The sequence below is a fragment of the Pyrgilauda ruficollis genome, unplaced genomic scaffold, assembly GCF_017590135.1.
Source record: "Pyrgilauda ruficollis isolate IOZ18807 unplaced genomic scaffold, ASM1759013v1 scaffold9, whole genome shotgun sequence".
NCBI lineage: Eukaryota > Metazoa > Chordata > Aves > Passeriformes > Passeridae > Pyrgilauda > Pyrgilauda ruficollis.
Window position 1 is genome coordinate 160,359 of NW_024531043.1, and position 22,998 is coordinate 183,356.

General features: G+C 51.7%; 1 protein-coding gene across 1 annotated transcript in view; it reads right to left on the reverse strand.

Annotated features, from left to right (window-relative positions):
* The window catches only part of POLE (DNA polymerase epsilon, catalytic subunit), a 31,964-nt gene extending 24,007 nt beyond the window's left edge, over nucleotides 1–7,957 (reverse strand). Inside the window, exons 1-13 of the mRNA XM_041488582.1 lie at nucleotides 7,727–7,957; nucleotides 7,165–7,245; nucleotides 7,043–7,087; nucleotides 6,812–6,904; nucleotides 6,118–6,272; nucleotides 4,363–4,504; nucleotides 4,001–4,081; nucleotides 3,643–3,750; nucleotides 3,134–3,244; nucleotides 2,780–2,865; nucleotides 2,081–2,200; nucleotides 1,202–1,334; nucleotides 482–595 (exon numbers count right to left, since the gene is read on the reverse strand). Of these exons, the coding sequence (XP_041344516.1) occupies nucleotides 482–595; nucleotides 1,202–1,334; nucleotides 2,081–2,200; nucleotides 2,780–2,865; nucleotides 3,134–3,244; nucleotides 3,643–3,750; nucleotides 4,001–4,081; nucleotides 4,363–4,504; nucleotides 6,118–6,272; nucleotides 6,812–6,904; nucleotides 7,043–7,087; nucleotides 7,165–7,245; nucleotides 7,727–7,957 (1,500 nt within the window). The remainder of the gene's footprint in view (nucleotides 1–481; nucleotides 596–1,201; nucleotides 1,335–2,080; nucleotides 2,201–2,779; nucleotides 2,866–3,133; nucleotides 3,245–3,642; nucleotides 3,751–4,000; nucleotides 4,082–4,362; nucleotides 4,505–6,117; nucleotides 6,273–6,811; nucleotides 6,905–7,042; nucleotides 7,088–7,164; nucleotides 7,246–7,726) is intronic.
* Nucleotides 7,958–22,998: the final 15,041 nt, after the last annotated feature.

Below are 22,998 nucleotides of genomic sequence, written 5' to 3' on the forward strand. Positions count from 1 at the left end.
GTCCTAGCACTGGCAAGACTGGATTGTCACACAACAAGCTGGATAGCTTCAGCTGGTGACACATCTTCAGCACTACTCCAAGTGCCTTTTTTTCCCAGCTCAACCAAGTGGGAACAGACTGACATCTTCCACACGCTTGACAGCTTCCTCATCATCCTCCCTAGAGCTGACAACAACCAAGTTGAACTGACAAGTTCACTGACAAGAGAACTTGGCTGAGCATGGAGCATCAGCCATATTTTCTAGCTCCAGCCCTGCACTGCCAAATGTCAGGTGTCTTCTTCTTATAGAAACCTGTCGCCAAACACCCCACAGTTGTTGGAGAAAGGAGCAGCCTCTAAATCCACCCTCCCTCCCTCCCTGCCACACATGCAGATTATCTAGGCAGTGGGAATCAGATCTGTAGCCAGAGCATCCCTGCAGTGTGGGAATCATGGTACTTCACCCAGAAAAGAGATCATAATTTTGGGAAAGCACTCACCTCATCAGGCTCCATGGGAATGATAGTACACAAGGCGAAAATGAAGGGATGCACGTACTTCATATACATGTAGTAAGTAGCAACGGCATCAGACACTGAGTAGGTGGCCAAGGTCTGTCAAGGAACAAGAGAAGCAAATTAATCCAAATCCCACGTGAGAGTGGTTCAATGACAATGATCTTTCATTGCTTCCTGCTGGACATTCTCCTATCAGCAAGAAGAAGGAAAAGGCGTATTTCTCCATAGCCTAGGTTGTAAATAATGTGTTTGCTTCTGAAGCCATCCTGCTTTAGCGCTAATCAAACAGCAACATGTCAGCTCTAACTGAGAAGGAATGGGGAAGATGAACTGAAGGCACAGAATCCACCCAGTTTGGGTCTCAGGAAGCTGCTACAGGGCTCAGCAGAACCTCCGGCCTATGACACCTGGAGCACTAACCCTCTCCTATTCCCCCAGCAGGTCTCAGTTCTTCATGGTGTTTCTGATTTCAGTGGTGCTTTTCACCCCACACTAATGTAAATAAATACAGAGAATGCACAGTGCAATGCCAGGGCCAGAACCACTTCAGGGGAGTCCTGTTCCTTCTGGCTGTGAGCTTTAAGGCATGGGAAGTCTGGGGCGACAGATTGTTAATTTCTCAAAATCCACTCTAACTTACAGACTCAGTCATAGTACAGTTGCTCAAGGCCTGTTTTCCCACAGAACACAGGGAGAGAATACCTGAGGCTCCTCTGTGGCCATCCGGCACATCTCCTCAGGGTCCAGCTCCACCGGATCGTAACCCAGTTTTGCTTTAGCTGCTGCTTTCAGGTTGTGACTTCCCACTGGGAGGTAACTGTCTCTCTTCACCCACCTGAGCAGAATCAGGAAAACATCAGTTTGTGCAGAGAAATCAGGCCTGACCTTCAAAACAGGGTCAAGATTGTGAAGGGGACATCAACTACCATGGGGATCTCTCACCAAGGACAGCCCAGCATCCAAGAAGAGTGGATGCAGTTGGGCAAGGCTGTCCAACTTTAGCTAGCCCAATCAGAACAACCCCCACTGTCCATCTCCCCACCACTGCTCATAATTTCCATCTTCCAGCTCCCTCAGAGGCCTTAAGATAAATATTTCACCGCTGAAGAAAACCCCACCTTCAAGAACATCCAGCTGTGCTCCAGAGTTCAGACTGCTCTGGGTGGGAAAACCGACATAAAACCCTAAAGTTTTGTCTCTCCCATATATCCTTTCCTCTTCTCTGTACATCAGGAGGCTGGTAGGTGAGGCTATAGTCCCTTTCCCTGCTCCAATGGCCAAATCTTAACCCACTCCCTCTCCCTTTCTCTGTCCTCCCAAATCAGCAATCAAACACCCAAGGCTGCAGGGTAAGAGCAGTCTGGGAGCCCTTAAGGGGAAGACTTGGCAGCTCCTTTGGAATGCAGCACACCAAGGGGAAGAAGACAACACAGGAATGGATTATTACACAGCTGAAAAGGTGACACACAAAACTTCCAACAGACAGAACACAAGAACAGTATTCAGATACAAATGTAGGTACTTTATCTGAACTGAAGAGATAAAAACACAGCTATGTGGTAGAGGGGCAGCATTCAGTACCTCAGACAGTCCATGTGGATGCACTGGGATGCTTTGTACTCTCCCTGGCTGTCCTTCTGAAACCCAATTTCTTGATACATATTAATTCCATGAGCTGCTGCTCTTGCTTCCACAAAGGGCCTGAAGAAAGAGGCAGCATGAAGAGAAGGAGCAGAACAGCCATTTTCCTGCATCTCTAACAATGGTTCCATAATGGCTTTGTTACAAACTACCTAATGATTTTTTCTGGTGATTTATCTGTGTACAGACTTCCAGGCAGGACTTGAAACAACCTGGTCTAGTGGAAGGTGTGTCTGGTCATGGCAGTGGGGTTGGAACACGATGATTTTTAAAGTCTCTTCCAACCCAAAGCATTTTGTGGTTCATGAGGCAAAGCTGCTTGCCTGTATCCTGCAGAGGTGTGTAGTCCCTCTCCTCCTGCTTCCCCAGGCGCATCTGCGCACTTCTTCCAATGTCTTCCAGGTTTCTTTTGACCCTCTCCTTGCTCTCCCATGACTGAGTTCATCCATACACTGACATTCCCACACTGCCAAGCCAATGACCCCAGGATTTGGTGAGGTGCAGGACATGGCTGCTCTGCATGTGGCCACATGGCTTCCTCACACTGACTGAGCTATGGAAGGGTGTTGAGGATGGAACCTGACCTTGCCCTCTAGCTCAGGTGACACCTTGCCAGTTTAGTGTCATCCCTGATCTTACCAGTCAAAGAAGTCTCCGTTGTATGTGACAATGATGGTGGGTTTGGTCTCCTGGACATGTTCAAACCATCTCCGGATTAAATGAGCCTGGGATGAAACAGAAAAGATGTGTAGTTTAAGGAACTTCATCTCTTCCACAGGCAGGGGGTGGATACCACAGTTTGTTCCACCCTTCTGCTTTCCTCTGCACCTAGCCCAAACCTGATCTCTCTCACCCTTATTCCCAAGAAACAAAAGCACAAACAGCCCTGCTGGACTTACTGGGCTCCCCGGGGAGGCAGTCTGCCAGGGAATGAACTCTCTGGCCAAGAAAAGCTCCAGGCAGGTAAAACTCTGTAGAACAGAACTGACTTACCTCATCCGGTTCGTTAAAGACACAAAATGGACCCTCATACTCCGGCTTGGGAGTAAACTCAAAGTCTTCAATGTTCTCTGAGACAATCTCTCTGTTTGTGATCAGGTAGCCCTGAAGAGGTAACAAGGAGGCAGTGAGGAGGACTGAAGTCACAGACAACTCAAAAATACTGCCGCAACAATGGGATGCTTTTCTCTTGAAAGCTAGAGCTTCTCTTAAGGGGGAACTACATTTTGGGAGTCATCCATTGAAGCATCATTGACCATCAGAAAAGGAGGCCATGGAGAGACAACATAGGACACCAGAGTTGCCTCTGTCCTGTAGAGAAGCACCAGCAACCCAGGCTGGGTTCCATGTAACATTACCCAGACGTCAATGCCATTCCCACAGCCACACATCATGCAGCTGGTAGCATGGCAAGCCTGGAGACAGCAGGATTAGAGGGGAATGCTGGGCTGCTTCCCAGCTTTGCTGCCCAAGCCTGAAGGAAACTATCCTGGTATCCTTACCTGCCCATCAATCATGTAGGAGATCATCATGATCTGGTCTGTGTCTGCATCAGGAAACTTCAAAGGGAGTTTGGTTGTTTCAATATCAAAGGCAAGAACAACAGGATCCTGGGCAGGACCAAATCCATTAGAAAATATTCCAGAGCTGACTGAAAGCGTGTTTGGATTTATAAAATCCAGTGTTGGTCCAGTAAGTGAACCAGAACATGCCCGTTAATCGTTTTAGTGCTTTATCAACCCAAAAATCACTACCCAAGCCCAGTGATTCCTCTGCCACCATGGTTTTACACTGGCAGCGCATCAGACACCATCTGTTGGGGCGGAACGTGCGCACAAAGAACCCCTGCCCAGTGCTCACCGGCCTCTCCACAAGGTCATCTCGACGGGTGATTTCAGGTGGGTAGGTGTTGCCCCGGTATCGCACGTTGTACCAGTGAGCCTGTGGAGAGATGAGGGTGGGTAGTGCCTTATGGCAGGGGCCACATCCCCACGTACTCTGTCCAGCTGCTGGGGATGGAACTGTGGCAATCACAAGCAGCTCAGAAGAAAAGTTCGAGCTATTGCCAAGCATTAATCAGGTAGCTTTTCTGTGTGCCATTAAATATGGCAGAACAGAACTGAGCTCCAGACATGAACTCATTGTCCAATACTTCTGTAAATGTGTTGGAGAGAAAAAACTTTTGTGCGCTTCAGGAGTGTGACTGGGAAAGCAAAGCTCACCACATGAATCTTCAGGTCGATGGAAAGGCGAACATGGTAAGGCACATCATACTCCCGCATATCCACAATGTTGTCCATCTGGTTGGCAATTTTTTTTGACACTCCTTCCTCATCTGTGCTTAGACTGGCCCCACTCAGAGCACTGCAAGAGCAGAGGGAAGCAGCTGCCTTACCCATGTGTCACACAGAATCACAAGGTTGGAAGAGACCTTTAAGAGTCCATCCCAGCCCTAACACCTCAACTAAACCCTGGCACTGAGTGTCACATCCAATCTTTTTTTAAACACATCCAGGGATGGTGACTCCACCACCTCCCTGGGCAGATGATTATAGTACTTTATCACTCTTCCAGTAAAAAACTTTTTCCCAACATCCAACCTAAATTTCCCTTGAGCTGTCAGTTCTTGCCTGGAGAAAGAGACCAACCCCACCTGACTACAACCACCTTTAAGGCTTTAACGACCTCCACCTTCTCCCCATCTGCAGTCACTAGATTCCCTCCCGCATCTAGTAGAGAACCAAGGTTGGTCTTACCCTTCCTTTTGCCACTAATATAATTGTAAAGACATTTTTTATTATCCTTTACAAAAGTTGCCCAATTAAGTTATAACTGACCTTTGGCCTCTCTAATTTTTTTCCTACATGCCCTAGCAACCCCTTAAATATTTCCTGAGATACCAGACCCTTCTTCCAAAGAGGATACATGCTCTTTTTATTCCTAAGTTCCTTCAAAACCTCCTTGCCCGTCCAGGCTGAACACTTGGCTTGTCAACTCATCTGTTCTGTGCCCTCAAGATCTCTGTTGTAAGGCACACCCACCCCTCCTGGACTCCTGCCTCCCAAGGAACTCTCTGAGTAAGTCTCCTAAAAAGGCCAAAGTCTGCACTCCAGAAGTCCAGTGTGAAAATTTTATTGACGCTCCTCCTTATTTCACCGAATATTGAGAACTCTATAATTTCATGATCACTGTGCCCCAAACAGCCTTCAACCACCAAATCTTCCACCAGCCCATTTCTTCTTGTAAACAACAGATCTAGCATAGTCCCTCCCCTGGTGTCAGTCTACCAGGGACACCCACTGGCACAGGTGACACTGGCAGCAGGAGTCAGGGACAGGAGAGAAATAAAAAATGTTGGATTATTTCTGTCTTGATTACAACTACAAGTAAGGCTGCCCGTTGCCTTTCTGGACCCTTTCACAGGGAATGGGCAAACTTTGTCAGGCAACCAGAGATACCACCGCAGCCCATCCCATCAGCTCTGAGGCCTCTTAATGTGCAGCACAAAGCTGGAAGAACTGCCCTGAAGATGGGTGGCAGAAAGGCATAGCATGAGTCATACCCAGACAAGATAACAACTCTGAGGAGAGCTGGGAAATAATCAAGAGGGTCTAATTATTAAGTGGGTGGTGAGGCACTGGCACAGATTTCCCAGAGAAGCTGTGGCTGCCCCATCCCTAGAAGTGTTCAAGGCCAGGTTGGACAGGGCTTGGAGCAATCTGGTCTAGTGGAAGGTGTCCCTTGACAGGAGGGTGGATGAGATTATCTTTAAGATCCCTTCCAACCAAAACCAGTCTGTGATTCTGTAGAAGTGCTGTCCCAGGACTGCCAACCTGGTCTAGAGGTAGGCGTCCCTGCTCATTGCAGGTGGGTTGGACTAGATGGCCTTTAGAGGTCCCTTCCAACCCAAACTACTCCATGGTTCTATGAATTATTAACATGAGAGACTGATTGAATCCCCTGGGGGGAGCTCCCACCTCGACAGCATGGTTGTGTAGACATCACTCGCCTGGTCTTGCTCCCTGTTTTTCCTCACAGCAGGAGAGATCTCCTTCCGCACCTTCAACAAGTCCTCCACCGTGTTGAAGGACAGCTTGATGTAGTTCCTCTTCAGGCCTACCAAGTGGTTTGGCTGCAAAGCAGCAGGAGAATGGCAGCTCAGGGATGGGTACCATGAGAGAGGGGTGGAAGGCCAACAAGACCCATGCAGGTGGAAGGATTGGCCAAAAAAGAGATTATGTTGGGTGGGATAGTAAAGCACTGAGAAGAGATTCTGGAGGGTGTGCCAAGAGCACAAAAGCAGCAAGAAAGAGCCCAGCCAGCCCTGCTGCTTGTGCAGGCACCCACAAGTGGGATTTACCCAGGGAAAAAGAGGAAGAATGGGTTGAGCATGAGCAGCACCCCCCCACCCCCCGCAGTATCCTTCTTCCTCCAACCACTTTAATGCTAGAAATTAATGTCCTGAACACATTGTCTGAAACAACCAGTATGTTCAAGGAGAAGAACGTAATTACTGCTGATAAGCAATTAGCCATAGTAAACACATTTCTGAGATGCCACAGCACCAGGAGACTTAAGTCAAGCATGCTGCGTTCTCTCCCTGCTCATCCCTTCCTACATCACTAGACCTGTGCAAGGTCCAAAAAAAAAAAGCCACAGAGGGATACAGACCAGGTCCAAGTCCTCTTTGGGGACAGTTTCCAGCTTTGCAATCTTCCCTTGGAACTTCTTGGAGAGGAAGGAGGACACTTCCCGCTCACAGCCCTGTCAAGAGATCCTGGGGTTGAGCAGTGCATCTCTGTCCTTGGGAGGAGACCATCCCCAAGCAGGCTGCCCAGGAGGTCTTGAGCTCCCCAAGATGCTGTCTCCTTTCCTGGGGAGCTCAGCCCTGCCCCTCCTCACCTTCTGGGTGGCAATGTAGAAGTAGGGCTTGTAGGGTAGGGCCACCTAGGAAGGAGCAGACAGGCAATGGTGACAGGTTCTCTCCTGGGACACTGTATCCACTCAGTCCCCCCGGCACCCACCTTGAAGCGGCTCCCATCCTCCTGGATGAAGTAGTAGTCCACTGCGCTCACTGACTGCCGGTCCTCATCCAGCACCTCCGTCTGCCCATGCACACCAAGACTCAACAAGGTCCCTCCATGAGGCTTCCCCGGGACCCCAGCACGGGACTCTTTCCCCCCGGGGCTTACCGGAAGCCTCCGTGTAGGACTTCCCTCCCAGCAGTGCCAGGGAAACATGGGAGGCCCAGTAGGGACATTGAGTCTCCTCTCCCGAGTATGGCCGGGGTCTGTCTGTCGGAACCGCCTCGCTCGGCCCCTACCATGGGTCTCCCCAGGGGACTTGCCCCCCGCTCCCTATATGGGCTATCTCCGTGGGACACTGCCCACACCCTGGGCTGTATCGGGGGCTCCCCACAGGACCCCTGCCCCGTCCTACCGGGCAAACCTCCGTGGGACTCTCATCCCTGCTACGCCTGGGACGTCTCTGTGGGAAACCCCTCCCCAGGCCCTACCGGGGGTCTCCCCACGGGAATCCCCGTGCCCCGTCTGTTGCCTGCTCGCCTCCCGCCGCGCCGGCCCGTACCGGGTGCATGTTGATGAGCCAGCCCGTCCGCTCACCGGGCTCTGCGGGTCGCTCGAAGCCGAACAGCGCGTCCAACCGGTCCGTGCGCTGTGCCCGCTCCAGGCGCTTGAGTGCAGACAGCGCGGGGACATCGTCACGCCCGGACCCGGCGCCGTCCGCCGGCTCCCGGGGCCCGCCCGGCCGCCGCCCCCGCCGCGCTGGCTCGGGCTCGGCGCCGTCCCGCTGCCCCATCCCGGCCGGCCGGGCCGCACCTCAGCGGCGCCGCGGGAAAAATTTCCCGCGCTGCGTCCGATTCTCGCGAGAGCGAACTCCCTTACCGCGCCCCGCGGCGAGAGCACCAATCGGAAGGCGGTCCCGCCTCCCCCGCGGGCGCATCCCACCAATGACAGGCCGAGCTCTCCCCCCTCGTCCCGCCCCCGGCGAGCCCGGCGGAGCAGCCGCTGTGGGCCCGCGGCGGGGTGCCCCGGCCGGCCGCTGGAGGCCCTGGGCCGGGCCCGGGGCCTGCCCACAGCCGGGATGCGGCTGCTGCTTTCCCCGTGGTGGAGTCAGGTAGCAGCGAAGCTAAGCACAGGTCCCAGAGTGAGTCCTAAGTGGTATTTAACAAAAGGTTAACCACCAGTAATGTTGTAACAAGATGCGCAGGTAAAACAAGCGGGATAGCAAAGAAAAGCAAGGCAACGGGGCAAGTAAGACAACAAACGCCATCAAGAGCAAGATAGCAAGTTCTAAGGGAACTTGTAAGCTGCAAAATTAGCTAAAAACAAGTTAGGCTGTAAAACCAGAAGCACCAAGGCATGCGCTGAAGATAGAGGTAGAAAGTTCAACTGTGAAGAAGACTACAGAAGCCTTCATCAAAAGACCACCAGAAGACTGATGACCACCACAGAAGAACTGACAAAGTTCTTTGTTGGGGAAAGCAACAAACTCTTGTAAAACCATGACACAGCTTTATGCAAATAGGAGTATGCTGATGATATGTTGTACTTGTGACATGGCAGGGAAGGACTTTTAAAATGTAACTGAAGGCTACAGAAGATTGAATTTTTGGCAGAGAGATCCCCCTCACTCCCAGCGCTGAATAAACAAATACCTGCTCTATAGCCATCTGACTATAGAGTTTTATTTTCTTGTCCAGTTTTGAGCTTCAAGGCACACAGGTCCCAGAAACACACACAGGGATGCAAACACAGGACACCCAGGACTCACAGATCAAGGTGCACACATCTACAAGGTGCTGCTGTCATCAGCACCTTGCACAGGACCCACGTCACACCCCAGCCCCCATTCCCACACCCCTCCCCGTGCCCGGTGTCCTCCCACTTCACACATTCAGCAGGGCAAAGCCCAGGCTGATCCTTCGGGAAGGGCCAACCCCAATTGGTTTTGGGATAGGCCATGGATTAGTGTGTCCCCCTTATATAGAAAATCATGCTATGAAAAGCCAGTGTACATAAAGGAGACAGAGTGTTGCAAATTATACAAAGTTTAAAATTTTTTTAATGTAACTTTAGTCAGGTTAGTTTGCCTTTGTCCAGGGGAAAAGGGAATTGAAGTTTCTTTTCAAATGACTCTGTTTCACCGGGCAAAAACTGATGAGTTTAACACCTACATAGATTGGGAATAGCCAGCAGACACAGATACCGGCAGATAGGCAGCCTTCAACCCCAGACACCCCCTGGCATGGCCGGAGACACCTGGTCTGGAAAAGACTGATAAGAGAACCAAGAAATGAGGACCACATTAGCCTCGGAGGCAAAGAAATCCATAAACAATAGGAAACCAAATACTAAGAACTGCCTAACTTGGGACCAATGCACATTGAACCAATGGATTTCTATGAGGTTTGACTGTATAAAATATGGGGAAAATCTACTGAAATTTATGTGTCATAGAATGATTTTCTCTGCCTATCTGAGCAATGTGTGGGTGAAATTTCTTTTGCGCATTCTGGCCAGAATAAAGCAATGCCTTGATTCTCTAACACTAAAAATGGTTGTTGGAGAGTTTTTTGTTCTTGCCGCAGTTTTGGTGACATGTTCATCCTTTCTATTTGACCTGAATTCTGAGGGTGCCAGGGGGTACGGAGGTCCCACTGAATTCTCAAAGCAGCCCTAATCCTTTGAAGGTTCCCTCTGTAAAATGAATTGCCCTGTCCCGAGTCCACTGCCTTCACAATCCAAATCATAACTAGGAACAAACAGAAATTCACACTTTTCAAACCCATCTGACATATTCACCAACAGCAGTTGAATAAAGTGCACTGGCTCATATTTCCCACTTACTCCCTTAAGTGAAATCCCTCTTAAAAGAACCCCCTTTGACATAAAATTCAAAGTAAACAGAGAGACTCCCAAGTCTACTAGAAAACACACTTTTCGGTTCAGACCCACCTTGCAGGTTATCAAGGGCTCCAGTGTGGTGAGACCCCCGTACAATAGGAATCCTGACACCCTTAACAATCCATTTCTAAAGTTCTATTTTTTTTTACAAATGGCACATTGATTAAAAACTGTGCCATTATTCTTGCCTATAATTTACCTTTTCCTTATCCCTTCTTACATATATACCAGGTATATGTGCCTTCTTAACCAATTCTTCTGTGTCATCTCTCCAGCCAGTGCTCTCACTGTTTATGGGCTCTCATGTTCTCAAAGCCACCAAACTCTCTGCAAAATCACTCACCTCCCCGGTGACCTGTGGGAACTCAACACATCACTCCGGATGTCCAGAGTTGCCGAGAGAACCCATGGGGGGCTCGGAGGCATTGGAATGTTGCCAAAAGTGTCTGGTGGCTTGACTTTGATCCATCTAGAGATGAGTCATCTATGTGTGAGGAAATGAGAAACCTTAGTGTTTGAATGGTGTATTTACAGGGTGAAATATATATATTTTAGAAATTAGGTACAGGGGGGTCATGAAGACAAGATGGAGGATTCAAGGCGTGGTCCTGAGTTTTTCTTTCTTCTTCATGTCTTCCATTTTGTGTGATGATGTTGGCACATTTGGATTGGTTCATGGTGAAGGTACACTTGTCAATAAGGGTGAAAAGTATTGGGAATTAAATGTAAATATGATAGATGTAATTTTTACTATAAAAGACACAGCCGCCCTGTGGGCGGGGGAGAGTGCACTTGGCTGTCTTGCTGAACAGACCTCGGCTGGGTAGAGAGAAAATATTGTAGATAAGAATTAATAAACAAGACAGAAGACCAAAAGCTCAGGAGTCCAGACTCGTCCTTCGAGCGCGGCCTGCCCAGAACCACTTTTCCTGTATCAGGGCAGAGACAAATAGCAGCGAACCCCGATAGTGACCCAAACAAAATCCCTTCTTATATCAGGCCAGGCTTTGGTGGTAGATTATATCTTACACTGTATACCACAACCAGTCCCTGTCGTGCCGCAGTGTCCAGACACATCCCCCAGCACACTCATCCAGGTCCCTGGGCTGCTCTCCCAGCACCACAAGCTCTGTAAAGCACAAGGTCCCAGAGGATGGGCACAGCGGATGGTACCACAGGGACAGGCAGGCAGACCAAACATCCTGCAGCCTCCCGGGGGTGGGGGGCCACTGCAGCCCCTGCCTGTGGGGATGGTGGCGTCAGACACTGCCCAGCGCTGAGCCCTGCAAGCTCGGCTCTGTCCCACACCTCCCGCACAGGTCCTGCAGTCTGACACCTGGTCTCGGCACTCCCCATCATAGAGAAACCCCCTTAAGTCCTGCATAGTAAGTGGAAAAACACAAATCCTCCACTCTGGCTCCATAATGACCTGGGAGGGGTGGAGGCATAGGAACAATATCTCCCTGTTTTCCCTATCCTTGAATACAAAAGACTTGGGTCCTGTGTTAGACTGCATGTTTTGAAGATAAGGTGGAGAACATCCCGATCCTCACAGTTTCTCTTTCCTTATCACATAGTCTCCCTCTGCTGTTTGCCTTAACCATATTCCTCCATACTCCCCTTGAAACAATCCTTTTCCAAACCAACACCATCAGTCTCCTGTTGCAGAGTCCTTCTCAACTTCCCTTACTGCCCCTTCTGGGTGTGGTGATTGCCGAGACCTTTTCTCAATTTTCCTTACTGTTCTCTCCAGGCATCCATCCCCTGTTGCTGAGATCCCTTTTCAACTCCCCTCACCCTCTGGTCATCCATGTCCTTAACTAGCTCTGGGAGAATGTGCAAACCACCTCAACATTCTCCCAAAGGACCCTTCAGTGGTATTTTGAGATCATCATCCCTTTTCTTGATTTTCCTTTACTGCCCTCTCTGGGCATCCTGCCATGTTTTACACCCTGAGGTTCCCACTGTACTCACTGGTGAGATCTCCAGTGGTCTTTTCATGTGGATTCTTCTTGGACCCCCCTGGTCCGCCTCTTGTCTGTCACCTGAACAGTCTCAGGTACCCCATCAATTGCCTGCTGCCGTGCTGGAGGGATTTGGTCACCTAAAAACTGGGCGAGGCACACCTCCAGCTCCTCTTCCCGTGTGCCAGGACCAGACAGTGAAAGGACCCCGGATGAGCCCCCCATATTGTATGGAAAATCATGCTATGAGAAGCCAGTGTTCATAAAGGAGACAGAGAAGTCCTTCAACTTTATTTGAATAAAGGGAGAGAGGCAACTGGGGTACATGCCCACGGGGTTTTCTCTCTCCACGTTTTGCAGGATGCAGCCTCCTTTTATCCTAAACTCTTGGCCGCATGTTGCCCACTTTCCTTCCCCATTGGCTGAGGTAGTAGGAAGGTACAGCCTTCCTGAATCACTTACCACACATCCCCCCTTGAACCTGTTACTTTCCTCCAAAGTTCAGCAACTCTGGCTTATGCAGACCCATTTGTCTATTTCAGGAGTCAAACCTAACCCTAGCACAACTGGGTTCTGTAACAAACCTGCAACTTGAAGTTGATGGAGACATTAAGACTCATTTCAAAGACATTTACACTGATACTGTCACCCATCGAATTGTTTGTAAAGACATTAGTACACGTCTTTCTTATCACCTTCACTGGCTCCCTTGTCACCTCACAGTCAGCTCTGTGTCCTCTCTGTTCCCATCTTCCTCCTTTTAATAACACATCCTGGTTGCACTGAGGATCTTTAACCCTTCCAGGAGCAGAGACACACTCATAGTCTGTTTCCATAGTGTTGCAGTTTAAGAAAGGTATTCCCCAATTTAGTATTCACACTGAAACATTCCAAATTATGCACCACCCTGTGGGTGGCTGGAGAGGAGAATTGGAGGCACAAAAGGTAAAAATCACAGGCTGAGATAAGAATAATTTACTGGAAACAGCAATGAAATAAGAAACAGAACAGTAACAGAAACAGAATGTACAAGATGGGAACAATTCCCATGTGAGTGCCCACCCTGTGGAATCTGATGTTATCCTGATCACAGGCTTCACCTACTCCACCAGAAGAGACCCCTTCTGCTGCCCTGTGCATAGTATGAGGTGGTACAGAATAACCCCCATCCTGGCCATGCCCCTTGTGGCTATTGCAAACATTAACCCTGTCATGGCTGGAATCAGGACATGCAGCAATGTACTCTCTGTGTGTTTCAGAGAAGGAAAAAATAAAACATAATTAGTGAGGCAGAGGCCTCATTTCAACCCACAAATCCACAGAGATGTGAGGAGCATGTCACCACTTCCCTGAAGCACCTTTGAGCTTCCCAAACTTGCCATCTCCACTAAGGAAAGTCAAAATTATACCTGAGCTTGACCCAAAAAATCACTTTGTAGATCCTTGCTGCCAGAACAGACTGTCCTGCCCTGACTGGCATGTCCAGCAGCAGGAGATTTGGATCAATGATGGCTTTCAAATGGTCCAAAAAGGAACTGACTTTATGGATGTGAAAAATGTGACTTAAAAATATTCTGCTGGTTTTCTTCTGAATGTGCAGCAGCTGCTATTGAGTCAGACTTTCCCTGAAGGTGCAGGAACCTGTGTGCCTTTGCTATTTTTTGTGGGTCTGTCACCTGGGTCCTGTGGAGTCAGGTTGCTTGTTTGAACTTTCAGTGGATTTTGTTCAGTTTGGGTAAATAGGCTGGAGAGAAATGAGGGAAAGGTTTGATGTTGGGTTCATGTCAACATCTGCAGTTTGCTGTGGCTTGTGCATGAGGACAGGCCTTTGTAGGCAGCCTCTGGAGCAGCAGAGGGACAGACAGGGGGACAGACAGGTCTGAGGCATCAGCACTGGATTGTGAACCAAGGTCTCTTCTAGTAACTTCTCACCAGGTGTGACACTGGTGTCCTCTGCTGGCATCTGAGTCAGCCATGCAGGGCAGGGCTGAGACTGGATGGTTCAGAGGACTTATTGCTGCTCTGCACTGTGGATTCTGCATTAAAAGGTCAGGATTCGGGTGCTGGTAAACCTGATGGCCCTTCAGCAGCAAAAGAAATCACAGAATCACATAATGGTTTTTGTGTTGAAAAGGACTTTTAAAGGTCATCTAGTCCACATCTCTGCCATCAGCAGTGACATCTTCCACTAGACCAGGTTGCTCCAACCCCCGTCTGAGCTGGCCTTGGACACTGCCAGGGGTGGGGCAGACACAGCTTCTCTGGGCACCCTGTGCCAGAGCCCTGTGCTGGGGCTTCTGTCTTAATTATTTCCACTGAGTTGTCACCGGGGATCAGGTAGAGGTTAAAAGCTGGAATTGCACCACCAAGGAGCTCATGGGAAGTGAATTTAAGGTTGAACATAACCTTCCCCAAAGCACTCTGGGCCCACAAAGCAAGCTGTCAGTCGGGACTGTCTCTCCAGGGTCATCTTCCCAGATTTAAAGTTTTCCATGGAATATGGGCTGGTGTTTCTCATCTACAAGATAAACAGGCAGCAAGGTTTTTATAAGTTTCTATCAGGCTGCTCCTTCTCTTTGAGGCTTTAGCAGAAAGGGAACATGTCCACACACAATTAAATGTTCTGCTTTAGGTGCCACGTGTGTCCTAGGCTTTGGGGTTCAGAGGGCATTGCAGGCCTTTGGCAGCCTTCCTGAGGGCTCAGAACCTGGCAGATCTGAAGGTGGCAACATGGGACCATGAAAATTACCAGACTTCACCATGCAGTGTCCTGCTTGCAAAGCTGGCACACCACATACTGAGATGCAGGTGGGTAATGTGTGAGTCCGCCTGGTGTTAGATCACATGCAGAGATGACATCCCTAGGGATGACTGGCTCAGAGGCTCTGCTGATGACCAGTCTCCTGGGTTATCTCTGGAGCACACTTTGCTATTAACCTGGCAGGCTAATATAATCAGATATAATAGAATAGGCTGGCTCTGACCTCTTGCATCTCACCCCGGAGTGGTTCAGGTGGTGGGCAGGCACAGCGGGCCAGCTCCTGTCCTGGTGGAGCAGGGCAGGGACAGCCATTGCCATCCACAGCTGTCAGAGGTGAAAAGGGCTGGAAACTCTCCCAGCAAGGCAGGTCTGACCTGCTGGGCTGTGATAGTGTCCAGAGATCTCCATAGTAGCTGGGAGGAGTGTGGGGGCAAGGAGAGGCTGGAGGTGTGGAGCTGGAACTTGGGAAGCGAGAGAAGGATGAAGGATGCTGAAGAAAAGCAGAGGAACACAGGGAAGAGCAGGGGACTTCAGAGGAAAGGGAGAATTTGGACCTGTCTGGAGAGAGGTCTCCAAGGACCTGGAGAGGTCCTGGGAGGTTGACAGGCTGAAGGATGGTGGATTGGGACTCCCAGGTCCCCTTGGCTGCTGTACCTGTGAAGTGGATGAAGTGGGGGAGATGCACCATCTGCACGACCCTGGGCTGTACTTCCAAGTGAAGGAGGGATCTGGTGGGCACCTGGTCAGCCTTGCTCAGGTGCCTGTTTCAGGTGTATCCGTAGATGATGGTCCCTGCTGACCTCTGCCCAAAATGGAGGCCTGTGATGGAGCACTGGAGGTCACCTGCACAAGGGAGAAGGCTCTGCAGGTGGGAGGGGTGACTAGCTTCTGGAAGAGGCTCCTGCTTGGACTGATAGCTCTTATCAGGTGAGGTACCTCAGAAAGTGTTAGGTTATCTCTGGAAGATATGCTTCTGGAAGATCCTGCAATACACATGTAGCCAGTTTGGGTCCGAGTGGGGTGTTTTGCACTGGGTGCTGCTTGCAGGGGTGTGCTGGGATTTACAGGGAAGCACTACACAGCTTGGCATACAAGATCAGATGATCTTCTATGAAGAGCATAGAAGATGGCATAGAAGATCAGATGATCAGTGTGAACATCACTGACATCAGTGAAAAAATAATTGACTGGCACTTCCTATACCCTGAGACCTGAAACAAGCACTGGCCATGCCTGAGGCTCACCTTTAATACAGATCTCTGTGTGCAGGCATATGACCCACTTGGGCCAGTGCCACTAGAGGGAAGGCATTGGTTCATCTCTGCATCCCCTGGGCAGGAGAGCTACTGGGATGGCCATGCAGAACAGTTCCTGGAGCTCCAAGCTGTGTTTCACCCACTGATTTTTGGGTTATATTTTTCTGTTGGAAGTTCCAGATGGGGAAGTTTCTGTTTCCCAAGACAGCTGTTTCCCAAAATGTTGTTGGTTGCTCACTGTTTTTTTTTTAGTAAAGCCTGTGTTGATTCCACTCTGCCTGCTTGTAGCAGCAGGGAGGAAAGTGGCCACAGGCAGTTGAAATATTTAGCAAGAACAGATTAGGGATACGAGCAAGTGGAATTTGCCTTTCCAGAAACTTAAAAAATGGTGCAATGTGTGCTGAGTTAGTGCAGTGAAAGTGACATCTCCATCTTTCTCCATCTGGAGAAAGAAGAATTGCTGTGAGTAACAGGTTCTTAAGGCACATTTGACCCTGCAGGTGACAGCCAGAATCAGTCCCAGGTTGCCTGCTCTGTTTGTGGGTGTGACAGTGCCTTACCAGGACCAGCAAACGCCTGATCTGCTGGAGGCAGGAGGAGAAGCCTGAGAACATGAGCAGCATCCCCAGCACCAAGTGTGGTTCTGGCCCTGCTCCTTGCTCCTGCAGGATGGAACCAGGCTGGCATGGGCACTGAGCCTGCTTGGCCCACCATCAGGGTCTGTTCCTCTCCTGGGTTTGAGGGCAGCTCCTGCCAGCTGACGTGGAGCTGCTATGGCAGTGTGTAGCCCTGGACCCCCATCCACAGTGACTCACGTGCTGCAGTCCTGCCTTCCCCCAGCCCTGCAGTGCTCCTTCCTCAGGCACCTTAGCTTCAGGGGAGACCTTCCCTCTGTGCTCGTCGAGAAGCATCTGTCAGAGGTGTGTGAGGGCTGATCACCATCTCCCCAGTCTGTGTCCTGAGCAACAGGAAGACATTGTCCTTTATACCTCATATTTGTGAGAAGCCATCCTCCAGTAATCTTCACCCAGCTTTCTGGTCCCATTAGCTGCACAAGTTCCCTTGTATACTCATGTGTGTGCTGTGACTTCCACATCCTCCCCATGACCCTGCAGCTCCAGCCCTGCTCACCAGGCTGCCAGTGAGGACCAGGGCATGACCTGACCTGATGATTCCTTATCTTCTCACACCTCCCTGGTGCACACACAGCCACAGCCACCTGGCTCCTTCCCTCCTACCTGTTCTCCTGGCCAGGGTCCCTCTCCAGGAACCACCCCGATCTGCACCCACTCCCCCTCGCCCCTTTGGACAAATCTTCACTCACCTCCCCCAGCCCACCCTGCACTTACATGTTGGTACACTGCACAAAAAGCAGCTGGAGGTGATTTCACAGTGCTGCAGCGTCAGGTCATTCTCCATCTGCCTGCTGTTGTAGTGCAGTGTTCCTGTTTGGGGGGCCTGGGAGGAGCCCAGTGCCTGGAGCTCTTGCACGGACAGCACTGTGGACATTCTGTTCTGCAAAGTCCTAATGAAAATGCAGAACTGGCTGGGGCTGTCAGCCGTGGTCTGCTGCTGTGCTATGGCATCTGTCCCAGCCATCCCAGAAGATCCAAGGCTCTGGCTCTGTTTCTTCCTGAGAAACTGAAAGCCTCAGGTGATGTCAGGGCTGATCCTCTGTCAAAGTGCCTTCATGTCCCAGCTGAGCACTCCTTCTCCTGCCCATGGCCCTGCCTGCACCTGCTCCCTCCCCTGGGCTGCTCCGTTTGCACAGCCTCTCTCCCTTGTTCCCTTTCCGCTTCTGTCCCACCCAACTCATCTTCCAGGACTTCCCTCCCAGGGGAAGAAAGGGCAGAACTGTGCAGGCAAGGGCAGAAGTTTTCTTGTAAGGAAACATTGAAGCAGAGGCTTCAATCCAGCCTGGAAAGCAGGTCTGGGGATGCTGGAAGCTCCACCACTGGGTTATGGGGTCACCTCAGCATCTGCCCATCACCCTGTTCCCTGCATTTCCCTGGCATCCCAGCATGTGCCTGGGCTAGGCAGTCTCTGCCTGCCCCAGGCTGCATGGGACACCCCCTGCCCTTGTCCCTGCTGCAGTGGCATGATGGGCTGTTAATTCTGGGGTGGTGGGAGGGGAAGGGCTGCAGGTTGTCATCTCCTTGAGACCTGCAGAGAAGGCAGAGAGCTGAGGGTTTGCAGCTCAGTGGGCAGCTGCCTGGCGCTGCTGGCACGTCCCTGTCAGGCCTGCAGCGAGGCACCTCTGTCCCACTTGGGGCAGAGCTGCAAACTGGGCCCCAGAGCACCCACTGCCACCACCAGCAGCATGGCTGAACACCCCACCGAGCACCACGGCGTGACTGGGTCAGCTCAGGAGCTGAGCAGGACCTACTGGTGACATTTCAGTGACCAACACTGCAGTGCAGGCAGTGCTCAGTGAGGGAGTGGTGTCAGGGTGATGGAGCCAGTGCCAGGAGCCCAAGAAACAACACCCATGGAAGTTTGCACTACTCAGTAGCTCTGTGAGGTTTCTGGGGAAGGAAGGACCTCTAGCTGTCCATCCCTCTGGGTTCCTGTCCGGTCACCCCACTGCAGGCAGAGCTGCATCTCTTGCTGTTCCTGGGGCAGCACAGCCCCACAGTACTGCTCATGTCTCACAGTCCCATCCCGGGCCTGATGTCCTTGGATGCGTAAGGTGAAGCAAAATAACCCCAAATGCTGCTCACCTGTGGCACCAGCTAAGCATAGAATCACAGACTGGTTTGGGTGGAAGGATTTTTTAAAGGTCACCTAGTCCACACCCCTGCCATTGGCCACTATCCCAGGTTGCTCCAAGCCCTCTCCTACCTGGCCTTGGACACTTCCAGAGATGGGGCAGCCACGGCTTCTCTGAGCAACCTGTGCCAGTGCCCCAACACCCTCACAGGGAAGAGTTTCTTTCCAATATCCAATTTAAATCAACCCTTCTTCATCTTAAAGCATGGCCACTCACAGCTTGTGATAGAGCTTGCTGTCAGGATAATTCCCTGCAAACCCATTTACTGTCTCCTTCCAAGGCTCAGTCCTTGCTGTTTGCTTGCACAGGAACAGTTTTTCACACCACAGGTCAAAAATCCTGCATGCCAGGTAGGGTAATGGAGATCTGCTAGGGGTTCCTGCTGCCAGCAATACCACATCCCATGGAGCTGTGCACCATGCCCCAGGGAGGCACAGCACCACCTGCAGGGATGCTCCTCAGCTGCCTGCAGACACTGGACATAGGATCATTTCTCCTGCCTTAGAACTGAGGCAGCTCCATGAGGACCCACTGTCGATCTCCCAAGGCTCTGGAAACACAGGGGTCCCTGGAGCTTCTACTCTGGAATACTTCATCCTTGAATAGTTTCTTTTTTACCAGCAGTGAGAGCTGCAGATGAACAGCCCAGTAAAGCCACTCATCCCACTTGGAGCAGGGAACTGAAGGTGGATATTGAAGTGCAGTGATCTGGCTGGAAAGCCTTGGGATTTGTGTATTTGGGGTGTAAGGGAGCAGCGACCCCAGACAAAGTGTCTGGGGGTGGGGGAGAAAATCTTCCTTTGTACCCGGGGTGATCTCAAAAGTCATCCACTGAAAATAAAGAACAGATTTGGGGCATGTGACAGAAAAAGGCACAGAGAGACGCTGACACTACTAGATGACATGATGGGGAGGGAAAGAGTTTTCTGGGGAGAAGAAAGGTTCCAGGCAGGAGGAAGCGGTGGGTGGTGCAGATTTTTGTCTTCGGGGGGGGGGTCAGAACGAAAATGTAAAAGCAGGTGACCCGGGAAGGGCCGGGCCGCGGTATTTCAGGTGGGCAGGAGCGGCCCCGGCAGTGGCGGCCCCGTGGGACCGAGCAGAGCCAACTGTCCCGGTGTGCCGGGGGCCGGCGGGACCCCGCGGGGCGCGCACCGGGAGCGGGCAGGGCCGGCGGGCGCCTCCCGCTCCGCAGCCGCGGCGGGGGCGTGTCCGCGCCCTGCCCCGCCCCGGGACCGGCCGCGCTCCTCCCGGCGCGCTGGCACCGCCGCCGCTGCCCAGGTAAGCGCGGGGGCGGCGGGGACCCGTCCCGGGAAGACGTGAAGCGAGGGGAGCTCCCAGTGCAGGGCCGCCGTCCAGGAGCGCGCCGCACCTTCGGCCGGGGGGAGCGGTCGGTGGGGGCCGCTGCTGCCCCCAGGAGCAGGGGCACCGGGGGTATCGGGATTACCGGGGCGCGCGGCGGGCCCGGGGGCTCCTCCACAGCCGGAGCTGCCGGCGGGGCCGGGGTCGGAGCCGGGGCAGGCGGTGCGAGAGCGCCGCATGTCTCCGCATCTCTTCTGAGATGCAGCAAATGCCCAGGAAATCAAAGCGGCATAAAAATGGGTCGCGGAGAAAAGCCGCGTTTGTCCTGAACGGGGTTTAGGTCCCTGTGTCATGTCCTCCCGCCAGCGTGTTCTCCAAGTTTGTTTCCCCCTGACCAGGGATCTTTCCTGGACAGGGGTGAATGTCTTTAAGCTGAAGAAAGATAGATAAAATTAAATATTAGGAAGAAATTCTCCACTGTGAGGATGGTGAGGCAATGGCAGAGGTTACTCAGAGAAGCTGTGGCTGCCCCTGGATCCTTGGCAGTGCCCAAGGCCAGGCTGGACAGGGCTTGGAGCAACCTGGGATAGTGGAAGGTGTCCCTGCCCGTGGCAAGGGGTGTGGAAAGGTATGAGCTTTAAGGTCCCTTTTAACCCAAGCCATTCCATGATCCTTGTGTGTTTCTTCCAGCTCATGACATTCTATGGTTCCATGAACTGCATGGTCTCCTTTGAGAGGGAACATCTGAGTGTGATGAATGGAGCTGGACTGTGGTGTTATACTGTAGCTGTTAGTCGTGGAAAACATTGCCGGGATAAACTCCTGCCCTGCTCCAGCTCCTGTGGGGAATGCAGATTGCTTTTGTGCAATGGGGACCTGGCAGTGACAGCACAGCAGGGGCTTAGCTGCCTGTGGTGGAGCAAATGAGAATTAAAGGTCTCTCGTGTTGTGAAATGATTTAATTTTTGCATAGATCACTCTTCATCCGCGGAGAATTTCCAACATTTATGATTTTTATTGGCAGATCTTTACGTTCTGAACCAAATCCCATGATTAATGATTTCCAGTCTAGCTCACAGAGGTGTGTGGAGGGGTGGCAGTGATAGTGCTGCCGAATGAGCCTTTAACCTGGAGCCGCTAAATTGCTGAAGCAGCAGCCAGGAAAGCAATCCTGCCTTGATTGTGCTCCGACACGGCGTTCCCGCTGCGCTTCTTCGGGAGCCACGGGGTACATTAAACGGCAGCTTTGTAGCTCTCGGTGCTGCCGCTGACACAAACTCCTGTGACAAGGTGAAGTGCACCAGGGCACGCCGGCCCCTGCCCGCATCCCCCTGCCGCGCAGCCCCTCGCTGCCGCCTTGCAGCGGGACTTCTGCTTCTCGGGACTGTTTGAAAGGAAATCACCCGGCAGAGACAAACGCGCTGCTTTCTCCAGGTGGGTGTAAAGCAAATCTTAGACCCCACCAGGAAGTGGCTGGAGAGATAAAGCTTTGGTAGGGAAGGTTATACTGAGGGGGCTGGGCAAACAAGGTGGAGAACAGGAGTCAAAGGAGGGGTCCAGTGCTGCTCTGGGGGTGCCAGAGTTACTGTGTGTCAGCAGCTGGGGGACCCTGAAACAGAAGCCAGGCAGCAGGATTGGAACGGGTATGGAAATGTCAGGAAAGTGGAAATGGGAGGGTTGGGCAGAGGGAAGAGGAAGCTAGCTGGAGAGCTATCAAGGGGGATGCAATACAACAGGGGGAAGAATGGGGTGAAAAGCTAGAGTAAAGAGGAGGTTGGGGTATCAGGGAGACAAGAATATGGGGTTCCTGTGTGCCAGCCCCCTTGATTTTGGCTCATCTGTTCCATGGGCAGAGGGTGGGCAGCAGTGCACTGCATGTCTGCACCATGTTACCATGTCCTGTGTGCAGTATCTTTGAGGTGGAGGGACAAGAAGCAATGAGATGAACACAGAGGTGGTCCCCCAGTTGGGCACCCCATTCTGAAAGGCTGATCTGCTGGTCTGGGAACCACAGCTAGGGGTTGTGGGACTCTCTTTTCATCCTTTGTAGTGTGATTCCTGACAAAAATACCTGACATCTCTTCAGGATGGAGACCATCTGTTTTCATCCTCATATTATTTTAAAAATACAAGCTCTCTCTGCCCTAAAAACATCATCCCCTGTCACGCTGTCTTCTGTGTGACTTGATTCTCTTCCCACTGTCTCCTTTTCTCTTGGCAGGCAAGCCCTGTGCCCCTCCCTGGGGTCAGAGCACGGCTGCTGCGGGTGGCGTTGATAACACAGAGTGCACAGCATGGTCCACGGGGTGGGGGTAGAGCCTTGGGCTCCCCAGTGCTCCAACCATGCTTGGGCTGTGCTCAGAGTCCTGTGTCCCGTGGAGAGAGCTGCTTTTTTTGGCAGCAGAGTCTGGCTTGCCCTGGAGATAGGGCAGTTTGATTTTGCTGAGACAGACCTTGCTGGGAAGCATGGGGGTTCCTCATTGAGATCATGGGCTGTGGCACCCAGGGTGTTGCAGTAGGTGGAGGATGAACCCCAGGGTGTGCAGAAAGGGGAGCTGCAGGCAACTCAGGGTGTCAGTAGGACTTTGTGCCAGTGGCTGCTGTGGTTTTTGGGGGAGTTGATCTCTGCAGGGTGGTGAGGACGGTAGGAAGATGCCTGTGGTCTGTGGGACTCTGGTAGTGTGGCTGTGCTTGGACAAGAGCTGGAGCCCAAATGCTGTTTCACCACCACTCTGCACCATGAGGAGGGTGGTGTGTTCACTGTGGGGTGTGTGCTGGTTTCTGCTCTGACAGGCTTTGTGGAGACGGACTGGGACTCTGCCACACCAGTGGAGACTGGCTGATTTTGGGGAGGGAAGGAGGTAAGCTGTGGGAGAGTGCTGG